General features: G+C 44.1%; 1 protein-coding gene across 1 annotated transcript in view; it reads left to right on the top strand.

Annotated features, from left to right (window-relative positions):
- Positions 1-16,099, top strand: part of c16orf71 (chromosome 16 open reading frame 71) — a 78,178-nt gene extending 62,079 nt beyond the window's left edge. Inside the window, exons 27-31 of the mRNA XM_002932457.5 lie at positions 1,467-1,560; positions 6,735-6,946; positions 7,695-7,780; positions 14,383-14,452; positions 14,774-16,099. Coding sequence (XP_002932503.3) covers positions 1,467-1,560; positions 6,735-6,946; positions 7,695-7,780; positions 14,383-14,452; positions 14,774-14,842 — 531 coding nt within the window. The 3' untranslated portion in view covers positions 14,843-16,099. The remainder of the gene's footprint in view (positions 1-1,466; positions 1,561-6,734; positions 6,947-7,694; positions 7,781-14,382; positions 14,453-14,773) is intronic.
- The last annotated feature ends 6,102 nt before the right edge of the window (positions 16,100-22,201 follow it).

Below are 22,201 nucleotides of genomic sequence, written 5' to 3' on the forward strand. Positions count from 1 at the left end.
GGCCGTTTTTGCCCAGTCTCTTTCTTATGGTGGAGTCGTGAACACTGACCTTAATTGAGGCAAGTGAGGCCTGCAGTTCTTTAGATGTTGTCCTGGGGTCTTTTGTGGCCCCTTGGATGAGTTGTCTCTGCACTCTTGGGGTAATTTTGGTTGGCCGGCCACTCCTGGGAAGGTTCACCACTGTTCCATGTTTTTGCCATTTGTGGATAATGGCTCTCACTGTGGTTCGCTGGAGTCCCAAAGCTTTAGAAATGGCTTTATAACCTTTACCAGACTGATAGATCTCAATTACTTTTGTTCTCATTTGTTCCTGAATTTCTTTGGATCTTGGCATGATGTCTAGCTTTTGAGGTGCTTTTGGTCTACTTCTCTGTGTCAGGTAGCTCCTATTTAAGTGATTTCTTGATTGAAACAGGTGTGGCAGTAATCAGGCCTGGGGGTGACTACAGAAATTGATATTGAAATTGAAAATTGAAATTGATAAACCACAGTTAAGTTATTTTTTAACAAGGGGGGCAATCACTTTTTCACACAGGGCCATGTAGATTTGGAGTTTTTTTTCTCCCTTAATAACGTAAACCTTCATTAAAAAACTGCATTTTGTGTTCAATTATGTTATCTTTGACTAATAGTTAACGGTTTTTGATGAGCAGAAACATTTAAGTGTGACAAACATGCAAAAGAATAAGAAATCAGGAAGGGGGCAAATAGTTTTTCACACCACTGTACATTACATTTGGGGCTAACTTTGATATTCTGGACAGTACCGCATATAGAACTTCATGGTCTTGACAGCGAAGGGCCTCTCTACAATTGTATCGCCCTGATGCTTGACTATTGGTGAACAAATATCCCTGTGCTATTCCTCCTAAAGATTTCCAGATAAAAAAATTTGTGATACAAATTCTGCTTCATGCAGCAAAACCGCTAGATGCAGATATGAAAGCTCTTTCTCTCTTCAAAATGATTTTTTTTTTGGAAAAAATGCAAGAAATCTGTCCAGGAAAATTCTCATTGATCCAGGACATGATATACAGTATCTAGTAGAATTATGTCTAAAACAACTGGACTTTTCTGAGTTTTCTTGAAAACTCACCACTTATCCCTCAAGTGTTTAAATGCCGGGAAATTCCCTACCACTCATTTGAAGTGATGAAATGTTTTCAAGAAAACTCAGAAAAGTCCAGTTGTTTTAGACATAATTCGATTAGATACTGTAATACAAGAAATCCTACTAAAGAGCCAAGAACACAGAATGCACTGGAAGGCGGAACATGGTCAAATAAATTGTCCCTCAGGTTATGTCCTCTTCACCTGCATTTAATATCTTCCACAGCCGACTGTTGGGAAAGTGATTTGCAGAATATGTTGTATGGGAAACCACTGGGTTTGATGGGGCAGCTTCCAGATTTTCACAGAATGCTTTTTAGTGCTTTTTTTGAATCCATATTCTCACTCTTCCACAGATTCCAAGGCTGACTAGTGACATACTGGTTAGTAGCCGATCACAACGCCAGACAGCAAAGAACCCAGTGCGTAGAATGGATCTGCCAACTCTAGGTAAAACTTGCAACATAATTCAAAATCATTCCACCTGCCCATCTATCTAGGACGGTGCCGTCCAACTCATTTCAAGTAGTGGGCCAATTATGCTTAGACAGTGTGTCGGAGGCTGGATTCAATTAAAATGATCATGTCATATAGTGAAGTCTATGGAGCCTCTGAGCAGACTCAGGGCCATAAAAATCCACATACAGACCTCCAGTTGGACAGCCCTGATCTAGGCTAACAAAAGATCATATGATGGGGGTTATGTTCAGATTTCTAACTTAATTTCCCATGTATGGATAAAAGATATGAGTTGGACATCAGCTGGTGATGGAGTTTTGCTGACTGGAAAATTCCATTGGTGATGCACAGGGCCCCATCTGTTCTATGTTCCAAGGCAAACAATTAAAGAAGCTCAGTTTGCTCCACCACCAGACAATGAGATCTTCATGTGTATGGCCAGCTAAACCCAAATTATTAGGTTGGTTTGCAAATTAGGAATTTAATCTAATGTGGAAAAGATACAATTGGTCTGACTTCCAAGTGATAACAAAACACTTGTGCCGCATATACCCACTGTGTATTGCAAGGATAGGCAACCTACAGATACCATTGGACTAAAATGATCAGTATCCCCCAGAAGTCAGGGTCCTGGCAGTTGTACTTCACCAACATGTATAGGCCCCATGTTACCCAACCTTGATGTATGGATACCAACCCAGAGGAGAAAGATAAATATAATACATATAGTTATTAGCTAGTGCTGAGGTCAGTTCCTTCCAGGTAATTCAGTGGGAGCTGCTTGCCATGCAATGTCTCAGGCAGGGTTAAGCTTCAGAGTTGCAGACACAAGTGACTTTATTAGCAGTGACAGTGGCAAAGAATCCTGCAGCTTATCCGCCGGGTGTATGGAAAATGCAAGTCACATACACAGGAACACGTGTGCCGTACACTTATGACGCACGCTAGTGTCAGCTTCTATAGTCAGTCACACAGCTGTACAACTCAACTTCATCCCCGGCTAACAGCCTAGAACCGCTAGCACTTTTCTGTTAACCCTTCCTTCACCTACAGAAGAAGTTTTGCAGCAAAAATAGATTCCGAAAAATCATTTTCTGTTTACACAATAAACTCTACCCCCATCATTTTTATCGATATTAGGCACAAAAATGTTAATTTCTAATTTTAATATGGTAGGGTCAAGCCCACTCTTGCTTTAGAGAAGAGACATCCACCAGAGATTATTTGTAAAACTGAAGCTCCTACTTCACATAAAAGGCAGAGACAGATGTCTGCAGATATGAAACAGACAGAAGTCTAAGGATGGAGTAGAGGACCTGCAGCTCTCCATCTGTTGCTGAACTTGAGCTCCATTCGTCCTCAGCTGGGCAGCTGTTATTGTTCAGCAAGTGCCGGAGGCCCCCCAAGTTCTCCCTCCTTGGCAGGGCTAGCTCACATTGTGTGGGAGATACTGTGAGCTTTCTCTTTCTGTCTCTTATCCCAAGCTCCTGTATCAGACAGATAAGCAGAGATGTTCCAGCTTTGGATTAATGGGACATTTATACTGAGTGTTATTATAATACAAAAAAGTGGGGGCCTTACATCAGGCTGATGGTGTTCAGCCTGGGATGTTCATCCTGATGTTATTCAGTGTTCCTTTGTCATCAGCAGTTAGACGAACTTGGAGCTTGCAGTTTAACAACGGCACAAGCAACAACCACAGTTTTCTTTAGGATTTTCTAATCCCCTTTTAAAACCCTACATTTCTTTAGGCCCCTCCCTTACAGATGTAAGCAAGTATGCCGCAATCATCTACCCATCCCCACCCAGGTCCCAATTGGGATTCAAAATAGGCCCTGGCATTCCAAGTACATAGAGTCCCAAGCAGCCCCCCACCAGCCCAATAAAGAGTGGCAATCTGTGGATTCTGGCAAATGCCAGAGGGGCTGCTGTAAGATGCTACAGACAGTCACTGTTTGGGCCTCTATGTAGTTAAAATTCTAGTCTGGACCTGAAAGAAACCAACTACAGGTATGGGACCTGTTTTTAAAAATGCGCAGGACTAGGGTGCAACAGAGGGTGGGAGGGCTAGACACACATGCCTACCCCTAGTTCAGCTTTGTCTTCTGTCTGCCTACCCCTAGTTTAGCTTTGTCTTCTGCCTGCCCACCCCTAGTTCAGCTTTGTCTTCTGCCTGCCTACCCCTAGTTCAGCTTTGTCTTCTGCCTGCCCACCCCTAGTTCAGCTTTGTCTTCTGCCTGCCCACCCCTAGTTCAGCTTTGTCTTCTGCCTGCCTACCCCTAGTTCAGCTTTGTCTTCTGCCTGCCCACCCCTAGTTCAGCTTTGTCTTCTGCCTGCCCACCCCTAGTTCAGCTTTGTCTTCTGCCTGCCTACCCCTAGTTCAGCTTTGTCTTCTACCTGCCTACCCCTAGTTCAGCTTTGTCTTCTGCCTGCCTACCCCTAGTTCAGCTTTGTCTTCTACCTGCCTACCCCTAGTTCAGCTTTGTCTTCTGCCTGCCTACCCCTAGTTCAGCTTTGTCTTCTGCCTGCCTACCCCTAGTTCAGCTTTGTCTTCTACCTGCCTACCCCTAGTTCAGCTTTGTAATTCCAGTAGCTAGGCTGACACACAATGGTGTGGTTACTGTTGCATGGCACCTCCTGTCACTATATCCCCCCCTGCACCACCCTCTCACTGTGGCAAGGGGGGCATTTTAAGATAGGGCTTGTCTTGGCCACTCTTTTCACTTGGCTTTTCAAGTTTAATCTGACTTCCATAGATACAGGAAACTATCAGTGTATCAGTCATAGTTACATATTCACATTGTTTACCCCCCAAACCTTACCCTAACTGACCTTCAAGCTGGGCTTTCGGGTGTATCTAGGAGAACAAATGGGCATTGTCACCCCAAATTGTACCCTGATACTGAGACTGACCCCCACTGCTTCTAGAGCCCAACAGTTTTGGGAACCACCATTGGGCAATTAGTCGTTGCGGCTATGATTTAAATCTACGATTTAGCTGCCATAGACTAAATTATAAGTCGCTGAGACTGTGGTGCACCTTTTTAAAACGTTGCAGCGACTAATCGCCCGGTGTGTCTTCACCCTAACAGGGGTTCTGATGTGTTTTCAGTAGGAGACAGTAGGAGGGTTGGTTTCAGGGGCTTCTTCATTAGCAGCTCAGCCTAAATAAAGGCTATTTTCCTTTTAAACCAAAATAACAGAGAGATTAACAGACATTTCCGGCAGTTGACAGCCCATGTGCTGAAATGAACTGGCACAGATCAGAGTGTTCTGAATATTGATTGCCATGTTTAAAAATAAAATTGTTCATCAGAATAACGAAGCACAGCGGATCAGCAGGACCACTTTATTAGCAATTGCCCTTGTGAAGGTTCAGCTCAGACCTTACTGCACCCTATTGACATCGCCTTATGATATGTATCCGCTTTATTAACATGCAAATCACTTCGCTCAGCCTCGTTTATTAGCATTTCTGTGACTAGAAGCAGGGATCATTTATGGACACGGATACAGTTAGGCAAGTCTTTCAGGGAAAGCAGCAACTGGCCAGCCAATAGCGTGTGACATCAGGGCAGGATCGCTCATAGGCAAAATAAGTAATGTATGAGCCCACGGGCTCTTGGCCCCAGCTGCATGCATAGTTTGAGTCTGAATGTATTTTGAGTGAATCATTCTTGTCTGGCATATTATTCTGACATGCTGTCTGCTCAATAGCATAATAAAATAGGCAGTGTTAGAGTGGGGTTCCTTTGGCCCACCAGGTACCCAGGTCCCACCAGGCCTGAACTGAGATTCAAAATAGGCCCTGGCATTTCAAGTACACAGAGGCCCAAACAGCCCCCCGCAGCACAATAAATAGTGACTGTCTATGGCATCTTACAGCAGCCCCTCTGGCATTTGCCAGAACCCACAGATTGCCAGTCCGGGCCTCCTGTCATCAATCAGGCCGCACCAGTTCCAGTGTGGAATGCATGGTAATCTTTAATTTTGTTTCCAAATTAATTATGGGCAGGCAACAAGGTCCAACAGGACCGAGGACCACTGGGATTTTTACCAGTGGGCCAGTCTGACCCTGCAAGTCCTATGAGTGCAGTGAGCAAAGTGAAATTTTGAGTGCAATCGCCAGGTTTTTCCCGCAAAACCACAGTTGTGTCCGATTTGCCAAAATTACCACACCTTTTTTGCAAATCGTAAGTAATTGCATAGAATTCCTTCTGCCATCATTTCTGGTGACATTGCACCCGATACTTTAGGTGCGAGTGTACTGAGCCTGTTGATGCTGGAGAACCCTGGAGCAACCACCACGTCCTGACCAGGTGGTAGCGCCGCGGTTAATAGGCTTAGCAGCAGTTAATTCAGATTGCAAGGTAGGATGGACTGAACGGCACTGAGCAAAACTATACAGAAGTGCAAGGAGCGAATTTTGTACCTTTAATCATGGTTGGACTGGGCCGCCGGGATACTGGTGTCCTCCTGTGACGCGTTTCACTTATGCACATTCAGGGGAGGATGTCGGGAAGGGGCACCCCCCAGTCCGACCCTGCCTTTATTGAAAGGTTTACATTCAACTACCTGCGGGAATATGTGAGGACTGCAACTGAACTTGGGTAACTAACAGCAATAAACTCACTATGGGAAAACTAACATCAAGCCTTAACTTAGCTAACCCCCACCATTATATGGGTACAGTGTGTTTGCAAGTTTTTGCGCTATTCATTATGTATAGGGTCCCTGTATAACCAAAGAAATTAAAGTTATTTGAAGGCTGTTTAATTCAGAAAACAAAACAGCAGTGTGATAATGAATGCAGGCACATATGCTTCTCAGTCAGAGCCGGAACTGCTTGGTAGCGATGGACTGAGAGCATTTCAGGGTTGTGATGAATTCCAGGATATCTTGCGGCTTGGCAGGGACTGATGTACAAACTCTGTAGCTGGGGAATATGTTGGCGCTATATAAATAAAGGATAATAATGATAGCTTGGCCGGACCAAATCCCCTTGTTTTATGAGATTTTGCTGAGCTGTGCCGCTTTGTTGAAGGGATTGCCATTTGTACAGAGCAGATGAATAAATTAGCACTTTTTGAATTAAAGATAATACACTTAATTGTTGCAGAATATATTAACAAAAGTTTCTAATTATTATTTTATTTCATTTTCAGATTTGCCCTTTACTAGTGCCCTCTGCCAGACAACCTGCCTACTGTTCCCAGCCCATATGCTCCGTGGCGCTTCCCCACCCTACATCCGCACACTAGAACAGTTGAAAAGCAAAGAGTTCCATATCACAGCAGCACGGCTTACAGGGTTTGACCAATCACAGGGCCAGCTTGTGGCAGACATGTACAGCCCTGGGAATTACTCAACTGCTAAGGTATAATAATGACTAGCAAATAGGCTCTATTTATCCTATATATGAAACAATAGGCCCTATATAGGGGGTCATATACCATGCCCCAGGCGTCCACAGAGCCACAATCGGCCATTTTTTTGCATTTAACCCATTGCATGGGCAGCACAGGTTTAAAGAAAGGTGGACGGGGGGTACACTCCGTGCAAAGAACAGCAACCCCGGGGGCACTAAGGGAGCACTAAGGGAGAGCACTTGCATCCCCTATAGTGAAGAAGGTCGAATTTAGCCGAATCCTGGATTCAGTGCATCCATAATATTTGGCTTTACCTCCCCTTTAAATATGTTTTTAAACAAAGAAGCTTGTAGTAGGAATTTAGAGCAACTGTAGTTAAATGGTAGAAGTGGCAGTAGATAAATATATGGGGAGTGGGGCAGTTTAGGGGCAGGCTATGATTCCATTTTAGATTATTAGTTCTTTCCCCATAGCTGCTATGAAGGTGTTACTGGCTCAGCTTTAGCCTAAGCAGCCATTGTCACTGTTACTGGCTGACCACTAGGATCCGTTTATCCTCCTACAGCCCTCATGCCCAGGCATAGAATGTAAATAGCAATATCTGCAGCAGAGACAATCCCTTAGGCTTTCACATAGCCTATACAGAGAGATTCATTCATTCTATGCTGACATTGTCTTAAGTACCAGAAATATCCCGTTATACGTGACCAACTGAACTCACACATTCATTCTGCCTCCATATCTGTATCATTTCAGGTAAAGCTGCTGACAGAAGGGCCCTGCCTGGTAGTGGCCGCCCAGCGGGACAATGCAGTCGCTTGCTTTCCATCATTAATGAACAGGTAAGCACAGGGGTAAAACAGCAATAGAATATATACGTCCTAAAAGTACAAAACTGTGAGACACGTACCCACTTTAATAACCGTATCATGTGTAAAATGCAGCTATTTGCACAGCGACGCTCAGTTTACCCAGCAACGGTTAACTGTGTTTTTGGAAGAAAATAAAATTGTATGATTTTTTTTTTACATAGCAACTTTGTCCTTTTGAAGTGCATTTATGGATTCTAGTTGCTCAGCAGCTTTGCGGTGCTGTATTTAGGGCGCCCGACTGTGCTGGTTTTTAGGGATGTACAGAGGCGCGCAGGTGGATCAGCGAGGAGCACAGGTGGATCTGGGAGATTAGGACGGGCTTGTGTTTATCTGCCTGTGCTCCCGCTCTATACAGAATGAAATACATGCAGATACTGGCATATTTGTATACAAACTGGCACTGCTTGTGAGCTCTAACAGCTGACAGTAGGGATTTGTAGCTTGTGGTATGTCTGCAGTTGGGAAAAAGAATAATTCCCAGCCCCCTTGGTGCATAATGTGGGTGAGACTGTAGTGCTATTGTACCACGTACAGCAGCCTGGAGCAGCTTATGTTATAGCCTGATCTCTCCCTGCCAATCCCACCTCCACCCCGGCACTATGAGTGAGGTACAGGTGCCTATATACACGTGCTAGTGCAAACACATGTGGCTGAGCTAGAACCAAAAGGTAAGTTTTGGAGAAAACTGGGGAGTCAATTTAGTTCACTTGCATGGGCAGAAATAACATGACAGAAATTCCATATCCTACTGACTGGAGCAACTGGGCTATGAGCCACAAGCCAGATTGCACTTGGTCAGTAGGATGAGATGCGTGGCACTAGGATCCCAGAAGTGCCAGATACGGCTCGCTGGAGTGGCTGGAAATGGGAAATAGTAGGCCATATCTTGCAAATGCTTTGTTGATAAGCATAACAAAGCAAGCGTTCTATCACTTGGCTATGGGCCTTCGGGTATGACGATGCTGTGCAATTCTAAATAGGTTGGACAAGAAGTTTAGGTTTATCTGTAAGTCTCCCAGAGGATCTCCCAGTGGGTACAGCACTGAGCCGTTAGCTTGGGTTAAAACTCTCATATGTATATGGAACAGTGCCGGACTGGCAATCTGTGGGTTCTGGCAAATGCCAGAGGGGCTGCTGTAAGATGCCATAGACAGTCACTATTTATTGGGCTGGTGGGGGGCTGTTTGGGTCTCTGAGTACTTGAAATGCCAGGGCCTATTTTGCATTTCAGCCCAGGCCTGACATGGGTAGTACGTCTGCTCAAATCAAGTTAGTAAATGCAAATAGTTCTAAAAATAGGGCATCCTCAGCTAAATAACCGGCCCTGGTGAATTTTTTGGGACCCCAGATATTGGGGAGGCGTGCCAAATAAAATACCTCAGAGAAAAAGGGGTTGTAATGCTTTTTACTCTCTTTAAGGGAACGGCACTCTTAGATAAATGCACATATTCGCTTTGTGGCGTAACGTTCAGTTATAGAGTAGAGTCATTTGCAACGAATTTACACTAAATAAATTAATATCCACCTTTTCATAACAATTTTCATAGGACTAAATATGCCCAATAAAATCCCTTTATATTTATAACCACCAGAAAAAAAAATCATGATGTCGGAGCAGCAATAAAAGAGTTAACAGAAGCACTCAGACCCAATAGCAAAAAAAACATTTTTGATTTAATAAGAAAGAAATGCAGGGAGCCCATTTGTATTCAAGGCACAAAGGTCTCGGTGGGGCTGCCGGCAGCTCCTATTAGCTGACTCATGTGCTTCTAACAAAGGCCAGCACCGTGACCCAAGCGCTAGGTAAAGTGGCCGGTACCACGTGAGAACATTTCATGGCCTTGTACTTGGGATTCAGAGCCAGTGAGGGGTTAAACTGCAGCATGGCACGGAGTGGATTTAATGGAAGGAAGGCACAGTTCCCCTTGATGGATTATGCGTTCGGAAAATCCGGTTATGGAAAGCTTTTGTTGTGCCAGAGATTAGATGGCGCGTCTGGGTTTCCATGACTTAAAAGATGTAGCAGAGCAGCACCAGTATGTGCCAGCGGCACCCTCCTGCCTGGTATCAAGGGCATTGGCACGCTGTTTAACCCTCTCATTGCTGCAGAAAGGCTGTGGGGATATTCACTAATATTAATGCTACTTTACACCAGCGTATGTACACATAACAGCTAACTAGATATCCAGGTTAGCCTGCAGTACCCTAGTTTTACTACAACTTAGTTCAGCAACATCCAGAAGGGTGTAAGTTGACTTACAGAGCTAATTGCTGATTGGCTAAGATAACCCACTTGTGTTGTTGCATGGCCCCATTTAACTAACATAGGTGGAGACCTAGGTTACCCACAGCAACCGATAAGATTATTTGTTCATTATTTTTAATTGGCACAAACCCAATCAAACCTCAGTGCATATAGGTCATCGCAAGGGGCAAATGTGCATTTGGAGCCAGGAGACCCTCTGCTCCTCAGCATGCAAAACAGCAGGAATCTTGGGATGGAAACCCAGTTTGACACCTAAAATGTCCATTTTAATGTAATAAGCTATAGGCTGATGGGGGTTTAAAGCACAGCCAGGGCAGTTGCTGATCAGATCCCAACTACAGACCAGTTCTGCACTTGTTGGGCCTCATCAGTGCAGCACAGGCCTTTCTCATAAGTGTATGGACAGACAGGAAAGACCCTGCCCTACACTGATGAGTCCCAGTAAAGTCTGTAGTGGGCTCTGATCAGCCAATTGTATATATTCCGCAAGATTTCCTTTCCAGGATTCCTTCTGCTTTGAATAACTAGAATTCCCTTTTAATTACAAATATTTGTAAGTCAGTAAATTGATTTTTCTTTCCATTTTTGAATGAACAAAACTCTGCTGGTAAGTAACAACGGCCAAGACTGTGCTAACCCCATCCTGCTTTGGCAGGTACCTCACAATCCAGCTTTGTCTTCCTGCAGAGCTTGGCAAACTGACCGTAATGGATTAATTCTACTGTCAGTGACAAATGGACGCCTATTTCTGGTCAGGCATATACATTATTATTATTATTAACATTTATTTATAAAGCGCCAACATATTCCGCAGCGCTGTAAAATAGGTGGGTTACATACATTGGACATACAGAGTAACATATAAAGCAATCAATAACCGATACAAGAGGCGAAGCGAGCCCTGCCCAAAAGAGCTTACAATCTACATCTAGATGTAACCCCATATACAGTATATACAGGCAAGCGCGTATAGTGCCTATAGGGCGGCAAGGCAGCAGGGAACAGACTGTGTGACAGGAGGCTGTGTCAATCCCAGCGGGAGGCTCTCTTGGCTTTTTTTACAATTCTGTCAGGAAAAGGGGGTTGATAGGAGCTCCTCGGATGCCCCCTCCCTAGTTCTTATATCTCTCAGCACCGCCAGCCTCAAAGCCGTGAGTTATAGCCAGCTGCAGAGCAAAACTAGGCCAGGCATTGCTTAAACGCAGGGTATCAGCCAAAGTGGAGGTATTTCACTTCTACCCTGACGAGTTCTGATCACCACAAGAAGAGACAAAAGGAGAGAAATGAATGTAATAGGAGGCTTTATTTTTACCCACCCTAAAGAAAATAAAATTGCACAGGAGCTGAGAGGTAGAAATTAAGCGTACGCATGTGGAACGCTCTCCAAACAATAGCGCCTTTATGTGAGAACTGGGTTAATAGCAGATATGCCATAAAGCTTTGCTTGGCATCAGATATGTCATTGGTCTGCGCTTGCAGCACTTACGTAGCATAGGGGCGGTAGTGAAGATGGAATTAGGTTTTGTTTTAGATTTTTCTTTACGTTACTTGACATTGGTACATTCAGCCAAGAAACATGCTCTTCCTTTAGAGCAGAGGTTTTTTAACTTGTTGGGTTCAAGCCCATATTTGAGGTTCAAAATCAATTTATTTTTGTGCTTTTACCACTCAGTCCTTCCTGCCTTCCAGGGTGAGACTGGGCTGCCAGGACACTGGGTAAAAACCCAGTGGGCCCCTCTGGCCAAGACCCAATCCCCACCTGACACTTATACGGCCTGTGGATAAAGGGACCAGGGCTGGATTTTGAAGCGGTGTGCCCCAATGCCTTTGCCCCCTACAACCACCACAACTACCTGCCTTATTGATTGGCTGCACTGAGCTTTAAACAGCTGTCAAAATCTTGCATCTAGCCCCTACTGTAGATGTGGCCAGTGGGCGGCACGCTGCCCCCAGATTTTTGTGGAAGCCACCTGTCTGCTGCTTCTTCTACTTCCTCCTTCCCCAAGCAGTCGGAGTTCCCGGGCAGGAGAGGTGGAAACCCTACTCAGAGTAGGTGCCCATTTTTACATTTCTGGCTTGGAGGCAAGTTTGGAGACATGAAGACCATGTATAATGCACTGCCATCCCCAAAGAACTTTTTTCATGCTTGTGTGGCTCAACAACACTGTTAACACCTGTGTGCGGATCACAAGTAAAAAAGGTTGGGGATCCCTGGTATAGAGGATATATACAGTGGCTTGCAAAAGTATTCGGCCCCCTTGAACTTTTCCACATTTTGTCACATTACAGCCACAAACATGAATCAATTTTATTGGAATTCCACGTGAAAGACCAATACAAAGTGGGGTACACGTGAGAAGTGGAACCAAAATCATACATGATTCCAAACATTTTTTACAAATAAATAACTGCAAAGTGGGGTGTGCGTAATTATTCAGCCCCCTGAGTCAATACTTTGTAGAACCCCCTTTTGCTGCAATTACAGCTGCAAGTCTTTTAGGGTTTGTCTCTACCAGCTTTGCACATCTACAGACTGAAATCCTTGCCCATTCTTCTTTGCAAAACAGCTCCAGCTCAGTCAGATTAGATGGACAGCGTTTGGGAACAGCAGTTTTCAGATCTTGCCACAGATTCTCGATTGGATTTAGATCTGGACTTTGACTGGGCCATTCTAACACATGGATATGTTTTGTTTTAAACCATCCCATTGTTGCCCTGGCTTTATGTTTAGGGTCGTTGTCCTGCTGGAAGGTGAACCTCCGCCCCAGTCTCAAGTCTTTTGCAGACTCCAAGAGGTTTTCTTCAAAGATTGCCCTGTATTTGGCTCCATCCATCTTCCCATCAACTCTGACCAGCTTCCCTGAAGAGAAGCCCCCCCAGAGCATGATGCTGCCCCCCCATATGTGACAGTGGGGATGGTGTGTTCAGAGTGATGTGCAGTGTTAGTTTTCCGCCACACATAGCGTTTTGCATTTTGGCCAAAAAGTTCCATTTTGGTCTCATCTGACCAGAGCACCTTCTTCCACATGTTTGCTGTGTCCCCCACATGGCTTGTGGCAAACTGCAAACGGGACTTCTTATGGTTTTCTGTTAACAATGGCTTTCTTCTTGCCACTCTTCCATAAAGGCCAACTTTGTGCAGTGCACGTCTAATAGTTGTCCTATGGACAGATTCCCCCACCTGAGCTGTAGATCTCTGCAGCTCCCCCAGAGTCACCATGGGCCTCTTGGCTGCATTTCTGATCAGCACTCTCCTTGTTCGGCCTGTGAGTTTAGGTGGCCGGCCTTGTCTTGGTAGGTTTACAGTTGTGCCATACTCCTTCCATTTCTGAATGATCGGTGGAACAGTGCTCTGTGGGATGTTCAAGGCTTTGGAAATCTTTTTGTAGCCTAAGCCTGCTTTAAATTTCTCAATAACTTTATCCCTGACCTGTCTGGTGTGTTCTTTGGACTTCATGGTGTTGTTGCTCCCAATATTCTCTTAGACAACCTCTGAGGCCATCACAGAGCAGCTGTATTTGTACTGACATTAGATTACACACAGGTGCACTCTATTTAGTCATTAGCACTCATCAGGCAATGTCTATGGGCAACTGACTGCACTCAGACCAAAGGGGGCTGAATAATTACGCACACCCCACTTTGCAGTTATTTATTTGTAAAAAATGTTTGGAACCATGTATGATTTTCGTTCCACTTCTCACGTGTACACCACTTTGTATTGGTCTTTCACGTGGAATTCCAATAAAATTGATTCATGTTTGTGGCTGTAATGTGACAAAATGTGGAAAAGTTCAAGGGGGCTGAATACTTTTGCAAGCCACTGTATAGGTTTATGGTTGGAATAAGGGGGTAATTGGGAATTTTCCTATACTGATTCAAACTAGGACCTGGGCCCAACAGAAGATTCTCTGTTACTCTGAAGGCCTGTCTAACCCTGCCTTAATAATACCAAAGAGCAGCCAAGCCCCTATGGTTTCCTATGCTCTCACAGCAAGGTCCTTTAGTAGCGATGGAAAAAGCAAAATGGTATTGTCCATCACCAATGCCTCTCTTCAGATTTATTTACTCTAAATCTTGATACACACACACACATATATATATACACACACAAAACAATACACACGGACAAATATAAGTCGCATATACGGTATATTGCCAGTCTTACTCCCAGGTGCCTAATGCAACTGGAGCCAAGTTACTCATGTCTTTAACCACAGGTTCTAATGCTCAATAGCTTTAGTAAAACTAAAAATACACAGAAAGATTATTCGTAACCATGTCCATCCCCTTATTTATCTTGCAGTGCTGATTGGCGCAATGTGCCAGCGGAGACCCTTACTGAGGGAGTGCTCTACCCGCAGACTGAGTCCCAGGTACGTAGCTCCGATTGGGTATTTCCCCTGAAGCCAACAGAGATCTTCAGCCTCATAATGTGATGACACAAACATGACTCGAACCAGATGCTGGCAAATAGGGAATCAATTGTGAGAAATTGTATTTATTTTGTTGATTTCATTTGCGAGAAATGAATTCTGTTTTCAGCGATACCCTCGGGCAATGAGAGATATAAGAAAGATGTGCTGTGTTTCTAATCATGTTACTGCACTTCATCTTCTCCCATATCTGTCTCTTGGATTTTTTTTTCTCCCCTCAAATCTTTTCTAATCCTTTCTCATTTCTCTCGCTCTCTACAGGCCAACAAGATGCTCAGCTGCTTCTTTGATTCCCTGACCCCTGACAGCATCCACCAAATCCTGCCTTAGGCTCCATGACAATCGACGTATACCTTGGTGAACGTCAGCAGAAGCCCCTTAATGAGGGATTCAGTGTGACCTTGCCAACCTATAAAGGTGGAAAGCATGAAGGACTTAACTTGGGATGAGGCTGGGAAGCACAGAGAAAACCGATCAATTGCGGTAGAAAGGCCTCTGCCAAAGGCATGGAATGCTCCAGGCTAGACCAAGCAGCTCATAGGGTGGGCCCTCAACTTTCTGTCATTGTTTTGGATGCAACAAGTTAGTTTCTGTATTTTTTATAAAGCATTCCAATACATTATATCCATGCCTCATCCATGGATAGTTCTTAAAGCCTTAATAGCTGTTAACGCATTTTGCACTTAATATTTATTTTTCATCTGATGTTTTGTTTCTGTTCTACATGTGACAATTTATCTGAGCCCAACGTTCCCCCCCGCAGAACTGTTCTATCATCCCAGATTCTGTTGCACACTACATGAAGGTAGGGTGGCCATACAAATTCTTTTACACGTTCCTTTGTGAGAACCTCCCATTGTGTCTGTTCCCCTGCATTTCTTTTCATTTCTTTTCTTGTACTTTAAATGGTTCTTTAAATGGGACACACTTGCGCACACATGCTGTGATCAAACGTTTCCCTTTATATGTTGCATGACAATACTCATGGCTTTCCGGATAAATAGCAACTTCAGTTCTGCCGATGGACCAAGTCAACAGCTCCAGATGGGCCTACCCGACTGATATCTAGCTGAAAATTGGCCAGATGTTGATCAGGCAGGTTTAAAATTCAAGTCAGAACAAGGAGTGATGTGGTCCCAATGTCCTGTATCTCTTCAATGTGATCCAATCGTTTGGCCTGATCAGACTTCAAGGTGTTAGGTTTGCTTACAATTTCACGTTGTTGCAAGTTAAACTTTCCAATGATGATTTTTCTTGCCTGCTCGCAGACAAGTGGGACTGACTCAGTGGTAGGAAATATATATCAATGAATATGTGAGAATGGAAAATATATATTCTGTTCAATTCCATGTGAAGTTAGCATATCCATAGTCACGATCATTTAGGGTAGAATGGAGCCCTGAAGAAGAGCTGTTCACTCAATGGTCGGCTGCAAGTGTTTTCTACAAGAGGGGTGTTCGGCCTTTTTTAATATGTGGGCCTTAAGTTCGGAATGGCTGGTTTTGTAGTTCTTGTTTTTGTGCAATTACCTTGTCTAAAATAATTTATTTTCACAATTCTAATTCTATGAAGTTTTGTTTCAAACAACCTGTGTTCCCGCTCTCACTCAAAATACCAATGGTGGCCCTGCTCTGCTGCTGGTGGGTACATATATACGTGCTTATTCCTATAGTGTTGTGCTGTGGGTTAGCGGGGCCGGAAGGCTGGGTTAGCGGGGCAGGAAGGGTGAGTTAGCGGGGCCGGAAGGCTGGGTTAGCGGGGCAGGAAGGGTGGGTTAGCGGGGCAGGAAGGGTGGGTTAGCGGGGCAGGAAGGGTGGGTTAGCGGGCCTGGGTTGTCTAGATCCGCCAGGTTTTTTCCAGTGTCCTACCAGCCCAGCCAACACTGTATGCTAGCAGTAGTAGCAGTAGTGCTATAATAATAAAACAGAGTTATTCACATTGGGATTGTGCAAATCATGTGGGTAGGGGTATAATAAATGCTAAAGTATATGGGAGAAGAGAATAGGAAATATAGACTGTTAGGGCTGGTGTGGGCTGGTGTGTTGCTGGGAGGAGACCATTAAACAGGACGGAAAAGCGAAGACCACAAAAGAGAATGGATGAATGGGCGTGTGTGTTCATCTGTGGAAAAGCAGAATGGTGTGATGATCAGTGCGTTGCTAGCCACAGATTTTGTTGTTTAATGAGATTTTCCTCTTGTCTGTAGATTTTAGAGGTGAAATTCTGCTGCTTTCAAGCAGGCTGCATAATGGGGCTGATAAATGATAACCTTGAGGAGACATCAAGTGTCGGCTGTCAGCATTCGTGCCTTTCTGTGCCGCTAAGGCTGTGCGCCGTGCCTCATTAAAAGCAGTTTAGTTCAACCTAGTGTGCCATTGCTATGGTTTCTCCCAGAGATCACACATGAGCTATTGATGTAGGGCTCGCTCTTATTATCTCCATATATCCATTCTGCAAAACCAGCGCTGCCTATGGGGGTATGCGGCTCTGGCAGGAAGAAATGAAATGCTGCCACTAGTGTGGTGCTTTCCACCTGCAGAAGGACCCACCATTTTATGTTTGTCTGGGGACTAGGAAACCTAGGAAAATGTAAAGTATTGTGTTAACGAGAAGGTTTAAGCAGTAGGGTTGGTGGTCACCATGTAGGGCCACTTGAGCTTCTTTCTGCAGCCAATTTGGTCCTGACTTCAATTGGTTGGCAATCGCTGTCCAAGAATAGAAAAAAGGAGTTTAAATGGCGGCCACCAAGCCCAGTGCATTACCTTGCCATAACAGGTACAGGGAAATAGGGCAATTTGGGGATTTTCAGATGGTAAGTTTTGGGAACAGGGTGGGGAACGTCCACCATGTTCTGCACACAGAGGAATCCACAGAAGGTCTGCACTTCAGCCAAATCCTTCCAAAAAGTGCTCGGATTCTGTGACTCTCTAGTCTTCCCTTGTTCTCCAGAGCCAACAGCCCAATTGATGCATAGAGGGTTCTCTGGGGGGAATCCTTATGACATATGATGTGGGATTTTTCCAGGAATATGAATGTTCAGTAGAACTAATGCAGAGAATAGCATGTTTCATACAGGAATGTATATGATTGCTATATGGGGCTGATTCATGACCCAGTTCTGTATATATATATATATATATCTAACAGCAGAACATTAATCAACCCCATAAGGCAATTATATACATTTCTCTATTCTCTGTATTGGTTCTGCTATACACTTGTCATATTCTGTTCCCTTTCGCTGTAATGATGGCAGATAAACAAGGCAGGTAGTCCCAAACATGTGGCTTGTCAGTGCTTAGTAACAAATCCCAGGGAACGGCAAATCTATCCTGATCCACCCAGATGTGTCTCCATGTCCCTATGGGGCCACGCTCCCTCTCCTGCCTCTGATGATTCTCACTTTTGTTATTAACTGTTACAGGATGTGATTCTTTCTAATGTGAGGAAATGATCCCATTTGATGTGCAGACAGGGTTGGACCTCCTAGAGGACCTTCCAGTGGGCAAAAGCTATAGAGGCCACCAGCCAACAACAACTCCCATTGACTCTTTCTTATTTCAACCAAAGGCTTTGGTTCACCTGTAATATTTATCATAGGTTAACCGTATTTCCATGGGGGTTGAATGCTAATTATTTCTGGGAAAACAATAGGAATAGAGGACAGTTGGGGCTGTAGAACATCAAAGCAAGTAGTAAAGGTCCCCATACATGGTAAGATCCACTCGCTTGGCGCGATCGCCAAGCGATTGGATCTTCCCCCGATATCCCCACCTACAGGTGGGCGATATCGGGGAGCTTGAAGTTAAAAAAAAAAAAATAATCCGATCCCTAGGGCCCTGGGGCCAAACGATCGGATTATGTAGGCGGCAATGGGGCAGTCGGTTCGATGCGGTCCCCGATCCGACTGGATTTTTTAACCTGGCTGATCGATATCTGGCCAATTTCAGGCCAGATATCGGTCAGCCAGCCCGCTCGTTTCTGCCCCTACATGGGACCGATATCGGCAGCTACAATCTTCCCGTGTATGGGGACCTTTACACCTCTGTTCTTATCCTGGTAAAAGGGAATTTATTTTCTGTAACTGTAAAAGGCAAGTAATAGGGTAGTAGGGACAATGGCTTTAACATCTTTAGGTGGCCAATTCGGCAGCTTATCGGCCCGTGTAGGGGCACTAACGATGGGCCTGCCCTGCAATCGGCCAGATATCAATCGGGCAGGTTAAAAAATGTAGTCGGATCAGGGACCGCATTGGCTCGTTGATGTGTTCCCCGAACCAATTGTGCCTATTACTGTTGTTCGACGGCCCTGGGGCCAAACAACCAAATTAGCCTGGATTTGCCCAATATCGCCCACCCGTAGGTGGGGATATCGGGAGAAGATCCACTCGCTTGGCAACCTCGCCAAGCGAGCGCATCTTAACGTGTATGGGCACCTTTTCTGTGCTTTCTCCCTGTGCTACTATATTATGCCCTTAAACCTGTACAGACCATTTATGCTTTACCCCTTTCATTCAACAGAGAAATAAATATACTTTATTTTTATATAAAATATCACAAGCCTGAAGATTATTATCATAGCCCTAGAGACACGAGTGAATCAGCACTTGTATTAGTAGTTGTGTTATACTGCTATATCTGTAAGCAGGAACCTACACTTCTGACACCCAGTTCTTATAGTTTTCACCCAAATTCACTTTATAGACATCATTGAGAACTCTATAAATCCTCAGGAATTTACCTGCAATAGAGCTGACGGTGCTACTGGGGGATGATAAGGGGCGTAATGGGGCACTGCCAAAACTCATCCATATAAAATAATGAGCCAAGATGATGTCTCTGTGTTAGCGAGTTCCCACAAGGGCAAACAAGTCTGGAGTTGGGATCTGATCCTGGTGGTGCTTCGGCCCCTGTGAGGTTTAACCTGAAGGCCATTAATGAGCTTGGGGAACCTTGAAGCAAGACAAGATCTTTTCTAAGCAAGTTCTGCTCCATATTGGTGCCAGTCAATGACTCTGCGGAGTGTTTTTGCTTGTTCCTTAGGCCCGAGGCTGAAAGCACAGTCCATGGACCACTGGTTTCTTCATCCATGAAGACCTGTACCCTGTGTTCCCATTATGGTCTGTGCTGCTTCAACTGCACATAAATGATGATACTGATAAACCATGAGATCTGCCTCATTCCCTTTATACATAGGGCTCATATACAATATACATTCCATGACCAATGGTTTTACCCAAACTAGAGGCCGGTGGCCTAGATGTGTCCCTCCAGAGGATTTTATGGCCCCCACAGTCTGCTCAGAAGCTCTATTGGCTGTACTATATGCCATTATAATTTTAATTGAATCTGTGCCCCCCGCCATGCTGTATGAGATATAAATGGCCCACAACACGTACTAAGTTGGACCGCACTTGTTTTATCCAATAGAAACCCAGCTCTGCTCTATTCCGATACCCAACACTCTTTTGGACGTGAGCCACAAATGATGTGTTTTTATGGTTATTGCAAATAAAAATGACCAAATGAAGGATGAAGTAGTACGTTTTAGCCGTACTATATAAAAATGAGAGAATGGAGCGGTGAAGAGACTTTTTCAAGGAGAGCCTGTATATGGGACATGTCCCACAATGCACTGCAGCCTTTTGTTCCTGTTCCACCTCAGTAACCCATCTCACTTCTGAGGGCGCTGAATTAAAATGCACATTCATGTTCAAAAAAAAAAAAAAGAGAAAAAAGCTGTTTCCCAGGCGGAGTGGCAGTCGCTGAGGCTGACAGTTTATCAGAGCTAATGAAATCATTTCTGGGGAATGAACTGAACCTTCTTATCTGCAAGGTACGGTATGGGCAGCAGCCGTGCCAAGGCTCCCACGCGTCCTGCCCTGCCAGATTCTCCGCTTGTACACAGAACAGGTACAGAAGGGGCGGCAGGAATATTGTCCTCCCCCTCACGTGCTGCCCTGCCATGTGCTCTATCTGTATACACAGGCGCTAACAGCACCGGCTTCCCATTAACTCTAGCATTGCCATGGCGCTTACATAAGCCAAGACCAACTGCAGGGGCGTAATCCCTCACACCCTTCCTCTAACAGACACGCACTAATACACAGTAACAACAATCTTTTTTATTTTCCCACAAATACACACAGCAATGTAGCAGCAAACAACACAGCAATGGAGCGTCAGGCATCTGTACATACACCAACGGCCCGTGCTTATTGGGCATTTGTAGTTTTAGACCTGATTGAAAGTCCAACCTCCATTAAAGACTATTATATAATGATATGCTGGTGCTCGGTGTCTTTGGGGTAGGTTGATCCCAGGGGGCAGCCCTTAGTACAGGTATAGGACCCGTTATCCAGAATGCTCGGGACCAAGGGTATTCCGGATAAGGGGTCTTTCCGTAATGGATCTCCATACCTTAAGTCTACTAAAAATTGATAAAACATTAAATAAACCCAATAGGGCTGTTCTGCCCCAATAAGGGGTAATTATATCTTAGTTGGGATCAAGTACAGGTACTGTTTTATTATTACAGAGGAAAGGGAATCATTTAACCATTAAATAAACCCAATAGGGCTGTTCTGCCCCCAATAAGGGGTAATTATATCTTAGTTGGGATCAAGTACAGGTACTGTTTTATTATTACAGAGAAAAGGGAATCATTTAACCATGAAATAAACCCAATAGGGCTGTTCTGTCCCCAATAAGGGGTAATTATATCTTAGTTGGGATCAAGTACAGGTACTGTTTTATTATTACAGAGAAAAGGGAATCATTTAACCATGAAATAAACCCAATAGGGCTGTTCTGCCCCCAATAAGGGGTAATTATATCTTAGTTGGGATCAATTACAGGTACTGTTTTATTATTACAGAGAAAAGGGAATCATTTAACCATTAAATAAACCCAATAGGGCTGTTCTGCCCCAATAAGGGGTAATTATATCTTAGTTGGGATCAAGTACAAGTACTGTTTTATTATTACAGAGAAAAGGGAATCATTTAACCATGAAATAAACCCAATAGGGCTGTTCTGCCCCCAATAAGGGGTAATTATATCTTAGTTGGGATCAATTACAGGTACTGTTTTATTATTACAGAGAAAAGGGAATCATTTAACCATTAAATAAACCCAATAGGGCTGTTCTGCCCCAATAAGGGGTAATTATATCTTAGTTGGGATCAAGTACAGGTACTGTTTTATTATTACAGAGAAAAGGGAATCATTTAACCATTAAATAAACCCAATAGGGCTGTTCTGCCCCAATAAGGGGTAATTATATCTTAGTTGGGATCAAGTACAGGTGCTGTTTTATTATTACAGAGAAAAGGGAATCATTTAACCATTAAATAAACCCAATAGGACTGTTCTGCCCCCAATAAGGGGTAATTATATCTTAGTTGGGATCAAGTACAGGTACTGTTTTATTATTACAGAGAAAAGGGAATCATTTAACCATTAAATAAACCCAATAGGGCTGTTCTGCCCCCAATAAGGGGTAATTATATCTTAGTTGGGATCAAGTACAGGTGCTGTTTTATTATTACAGAGAAAAGGGAATCATTTAACCATTAAATAAACCCAATAGGGCTGTTCTGCCCCCAATAAGGGGTAATTATATCTTAGTTGGGATCAAGTACAGGTACTGTTTTATTATTACAGAGAAAAGGGAATCATTTAACCATTA

The sequence above is a fragment of the Xenopus tropicalis genome, chromosome 9, assembly GCF_000004195.4.
Source record: "Xenopus tropicalis strain Nigerian chromosome 9, UCB_Xtro_10.0, whole genome shotgun sequence".
Taxonomy (NCBI): domain Eukaryota; kingdom Metazoa; phylum Chordata; class Amphibia; order Anura; family Pipidae; genus Xenopus; species Xenopus tropicalis.